General features: G+C 34.0%; 1 protein-coding gene across 2 annotated transcripts in view; it reads right to left on the bottom strand.

Annotated features, from left to right (window-relative positions):
• LOC114326456 (general odorant-binding protein 70) overlaps window positions 1-5,219 on the bottom strand; it is a 29,754-nt gene extending 24,535 nt beyond the window's left edge. For both annotated transcript variants that reach the window (XM_028274837.2, XM_028274836.2), the window contains exon 1: window positions 5,012-5,219. In XM_028274837.2, coding sequence (XP_028130638.1) covers window positions 5,012-5,080 — 69 coding nt within the window. In that variant the 5' untranslated portion in view covers window positions 5,081-5,219. The remainder of the gene's footprint in view (window positions 1-5,011) is intronic.
• Window positions 5,220-6,000: the final 781 nt, after the last annotated feature.

A 6,000-nucleotide genomic window follows, 5' to 3' on the forward strand; every position in this document is an offset into this window, starting at 1 on the left:
TTTTCCTAAGTTCTAAAGGGTTCTCTTATTTTCATCATAACTTGCTTAATTGTGATGCTATTAACTTCTACTGGAGCTCATTTGATACATATTTCTGAGTACTTTGAAAAGTGTTTAGTAAATATATTTTACAAAATGTATCGTTTTCCCGTTATTTAAGCTTGAATACTTAGATTTGAGTATTACCCATAACTCACTTTGAATTAACATTAGTTTAGTTCTTTAAGCGAGGAGTGTATTCAGCTTTTTATTATCTTCAATTTTGGTAATAACAACTATTTAGTGAAAGCTTATAGTTTTTGAGTTATACGTGGAAAAGAACTTTAAAACATGCATTTTTTACGAAAAAATAAAATCTTTGATCTTTAATAACTCAAAAAGTATTGACTTATATTAATAACTTTATACATATAACAAATTTTGCTTAAAATTTGTCTCTCTATCGATTTATGTTATTATTTAAAAAAAATAATTTTTATCCCGAGAAGGGGTGGCAGGTGGCATCCACCACCACGGTAAAAGCGCAAGTTGACATCATGTCACCTTTGTTCCTTGAGGTATCCTCTAACTACTCACCAATTTTCATGAAAATCGATGGAGGTTCAACGAAATCGGAGGTAAAAACCTTCAGTGACTGCACTCTGATGTGATCGAATTGGAATGGCAATTTTTTCTGTTATAGATATACCTATAAACATCGTAGTTTAAATCCATTTTTAACGTATTGTTATTTAAATAAAAATGTCTGCAATTTTTTTTCGCAAAAATGATACATTCTTGAAGGGCGGCTACTAGAGAATTGCCTAGGGCGTCAATTGACCTAAACGCGGCCCTGAATGTCCATCATTAATTTGAAGAGGAATGGACTTATGTTATCCCCTGTCCGTTTCATAATAGGTATCTAGTTGACTTTAAATTCCGTTTTGTTGTTATTGTTAATGCCTTTAATTGTTGTTTCCATTGTGTTGGACTGGCTTTTTCCTTCAAGCAATTTTAACACTTCTTTTAAACTCCACGACATTACGGATAAATATAGGCTTGACAGGGCGACACTATCTCCCCCAACTATTCACTCCAGCTCTGGAATGTGCATTTAAGGAACTAGATTCGACTAAAAAGGGATTAAATATTGATGGTGAATATTAAAGTCACTTGGGTTTTGCACATGGTATTATTATTATAGCAGATATTTTAAATGAAGCTTACAAAATGATGGAAGAACTAAAACACGCAATAGGACAAGTAGGTCTGAATATATACTTTTAAGAAACAAAATACATGGCCATTTTAGTCCCAAGTGATGTAATAAGAATAAAGGGCAACGAATTATATCAGGCTTTTACCAATATTTACCTAGGACATGAAATTAGAATAGGAAAAATGAATCAGGCCTGTGATATTCAGAGCCGTAAGTATAGGATTAGGTTATCAGTATCCCAAAAAAGCCAAGGCTGACATGTTAAGAACATAGATTAGTTGGTTTGATGTGCCATGTACTTAAAGTACAAAGGACTCCTTACTATCATTCACTCGCGCTTTTACACCAAATTAGAATAACCTAAGTAAAGTTCCATTTGGATTAAAAGCAAGACTCGGACGAGGGAAGTACTTTTCAGTTTTACAAGTTCTAATATAGAGAGCCAGAGCGATGTCCGTTGCGATGTGTTTGTATGTTTTATCGATTTCGCAAAGGCATTTGATAAAGTTATACACGTGAAACTAATCTATATCCTAAAAACATTAGGACTCGATGATAAGGATGTAAGACTAATTTCAAACGGAGACCCCACGGAGTTCGATTAGGTTGTTGACTAGCACCAGCACTATTTAACATATACTCTGAAAAGATCTATTAAAATGCTCTGGATGATTCAAAGGATGGTATTACAGTAAACAATTTTAGATATGCAAACGATAACACATAAATGTAACTATAAATTAAAGGTTAAACTGCAGTAAAATACATATCAAGCCATCTGGGATGGGTAGGATATAAGAACACCTTCTGAAATAAAAAAAAACAATCACAAATTGGATTCCACTGAAACTAATAAACAGAGGAAGACTCGGTAAAGGTGGGTAAGACCAGATAGGAGAGGACGTAAAAATAATGAAAGCAATAAAAGACTGGAAGAAAAGATGCAGAAACAGAAAAGATAGAAAAAATGCACAACCAACGATGCAAAGAAACATACAGAAATGTATGGCAGCAATGATTATTAAGTACTTTGAATCCAAAAATTTGTTCACAAATAGTCAGTTTGGTTTCAGAAGGGGTCTAAATACGACAAAAGCCATCATGGACTTAGTGATGAAGATTCAAGAGGCTTTTGAGCAGAGCTGCTATCTGTCGGCTACATTTTGTGACCTGAGCAAAGCTTTTGATTGTGTTTCACATGAACTGCTTCTCAGGAAATTGGAGAGATATGGGTTTGGAGATAGTAGCATTGCAATGATCTTCAGCTATCTCTCCGATAGAAAGCAGAGTGTGCAGGTGGGTAGAGTGAGGTCGGCAGAGAGCTATAAATATCGGATTACTTCAAGGGTCAATATTGGGACCACTTTTATTTCTAATTTATATTAATGATCTTCCACAGACAGACCTTACCAGTTCATTTACTCTTTTTGCTGATGATACTACTTTACCTGCAAAGATTGGGCTTGTAATGCAGCAATAGAGGCATCAAAACAAGATAAGGCAGAACAATGGTTTGCAGCAAATATGTTGCTTCTAAACATCAATAAAACCCAGTCTTTGATTTTTTCAACAATACAGCTTCTATCCGGAGATGCAGACAAACAAATAAAATTTTTGGGGGTTTACTTGGATGCAGGACTTAGGGCTTACAATACCGGGATTCCGCGATCCCAAATACCGGAATCCCGGACGATTTTTGTCCGGTATTAAAAACCGGTATTTATGCAACAATACCGGTATTTTGGTATTACGTTAGTTGATAAAAATTGAATTTATGCACAATATAAATCTAATAAAATAATATTAATTAATTACAAGAATTTTTTTGAAGATAAACAAACAATTTCTTTGTATTCAAATCTATATCAGGCATATTTATTACGCATACCGAACCGAGTATGGCACCATCGAGAAGCGGCGGTATCGGCAATATAAAGCGATTGTTTATATTTTACGTCTACTACCTAATGCCACATTTTCTTGCGAAATGCCACATTTGGCAAGAAAAAATAACCTAATGGAATTTTGAAAAAAATACAAATCCACTTTCCCTGAGCTTTATTATTTGGCTATAAAATATTTGTCAATACCTGCCACATCAGTAACTTCCGAAAGAGTATTTTCATAGTCTGGACAGTTAACAAACCTAAGAAGAAATCGTTTATCACCCAAAAATTTGGATCAAATAAATAAATTTTTAAACTTAAACTTAAATATAACTAGTACATTTTTTATTAATAATACCGGTTTTAATACTGGTATCCCGATATTTCAAATTTCAAATATGAAATACCGGTATTCAGATTTTAGTTCGGTATAGTATGCCCTAGCAGGACTATGTTGGGAAGCTCATACACGGTCCCTTGTTGCTAAGTTAGGAACTGCAACTTTTCTGATTAGAAGACTTTCTGAGTAGGTATGTATCTCAGTTCACTTTACAACAGGCCTATTTTGCACTGTGTCATTCACACATCAGTTATGCAATTTTGGCAGGGGGTCACAGTGCTGGGAGACAAAGATGTCTTTCGTATTCAGAGAAGAATAATAAGGATAATAGCTGGCCCGTCCTATCAGAAAGAATGTCGGCAAGCACTTGTTGCACTGTCCATACTAACTCTACCTTCGCTATTTATTCTAGAGAGTCTTGTTCATGTGAAACAAAATATAGATTGTCATCAAAGACATGAGGATGTACACCGATATGAAACCAGAAATAAGCATGCCTTAATACTGCCCTACACCAGGCTCCAAAGAAGTAGAGACGGACCAAACTCTTATGGTGTAACATTCTACAAGTTGCCTACTGAAATTACTGAATTGCCAATTTTAAAATTTAGAAAACAACTAAAGAATTTTCTCATAAATCAAGCATTTTACAGCAGTGATGAATTTTTAAATTTTAACTTTAATGTTTGGAACTGGGTTGTGAATAATTGTTGAATTGTACCCAGAATCTTTGTTTATTCTTAGGAACCCAGAAAGTTTTTGTCTTAATAATTGATGTATGTATTATTTCATATTATGTCTTGTGTTTTTATATTTGTATTTTATATCTGTGAACCAAAGTTGTACACTATTTTTTGACGTATGTAAGTACTTTTGTATATTAACATGAATAAATGACTTGATACAGAGTTATAAGTAAAAAGTTAAAGACGAGTAATCCATCCCAATGTACTACAACTACAGTCGAACCCGCTTATTAGAATACCTGTTAAAAGAATATCCCGCTTTAAGGAATAGAAATTTAAGGTCCCGAAAAGTTTCTGCTAGCCACCAATGATCGTTTATTAGAATATCCCGCTTATAGGAATACTTTTGCTTGGCACGAAGGCTATTCCAATAAGCGGGTTCGACTGTATTTTCTGAAAGGACGATACGATGATTTGATTTCTGGTTTCCTAGATATAATCTATGATTGCGTATTTTTAATACGTTTTGCAAAAACAATATAAGTAAAAATGTATTTAATATTTAAATGTCAATATATTTTCAGTATCTTGAGGGTATATTATGACAAGATTGAATAAGTTTGAAAAAGTTTTTTTCTTATAAAGTATATACTTAAATTAAGTTTATGTTTCTTTGGTATTGGTGTTTAAAACTGACATTGCCTATAAAACCGAAACGTTAAATAAAGTTTTATTTTCCATGGAATCGATTTAAACAAAGTCAAAAATAGCTTTTATATATCATATTAACTATTTAATACCTATAATATATTTTGAAATCTGATTTGATTATTAAAGAAAGTTTTATATTTGACAATAACCGCTTCTCTCTAGGCATTTCTATTCCTATTAAAATTCATACCTCGTTTAATCCTGCAGCCAAGGCAGCTGAAAAGCACACAAGTGACAAAATCGTAAGTCCACCGAACATTTTTTGACGGTATTAGTGAACCAACTCACAAACTTCGACTGTTCACGGTTAATTCAAAAACGCCGGATAATCGAAAAAATTGCACAATTTCTACGACTCTGGCTTCACCTACTCTCATTTTTCCCACTACGCAGGGTTGTCTTCTGCATCGGCCACACTTGAATAACTCGCTTGATTTTATATGCAGGTGAGCAGTGGCGTACATCGACATTGAGAAGTATCGCTGAATTTTTTTGTATCTGGAGTCCAGTAGTCTAAGAAATTATTTCACTCGCTGTTAACTCTGAAACCGTTGTAAGTGACGGTTCTTTATTGTGAAGTTATTAGACCAGGGCATTTTCTACTAAAAACACCGTAATAAATCGATTTTTAAATAGCACCTAGAGACTCAGAGCCCCCGCTACCATATGTGCAAAGTGTTCAATGCACACGGGCGCCATCCTTTAGGGGCGCCAAAACCCGGCGTCAAAAATTAAAAAAAAAATTTGGAGAAAAAAACAAAAATTTATTTTAAAATAAATGTTAAGAAATTAAATAGGAGAAAAAGAGGAGAAAACAGAATACTTTGGCCATGTAATTAGAGGACCTAAATACCATCTACTTTTCCTTATAATACAAGGAAAAGTGGAGGGAAAGAGAAGGATTGGTCGAAAGAAACTTTCATGGTTGCGTAATGTTAGAGAATGGTGTGGAACCACAGTAGAAAAATCATTTCGCGCAGCAGCCGATATAGGTTTTAGGGACTTAGTAAACATGATGACGACCAACCTCTGAATACGGACACGCCACCTAAAGAAGAAGAAGATATACATCCACACGAAATTTTATTGGTACATCATCCAGTTACTGCCGCCGATTCCTATGTGAGAGAAAATATCAGAAGTCATGCATTTTAATTTATTTTATTATGATTTTATTCT

The sequence above is a fragment of the Diabrotica virgifera genome, chromosome 7 (assembly GCF_917563875.1).
Source record: "Diabrotica virgifera virgifera chromosome 7, PGI_DIABVI_V3a".
In the NCBI taxonomy this organism is placed as follows: Eukaryota; Metazoa; Arthropoda; class Insecta; order Coleoptera; family Chrysomelidae; genus Diabrotica; species Diabrotica virgifera.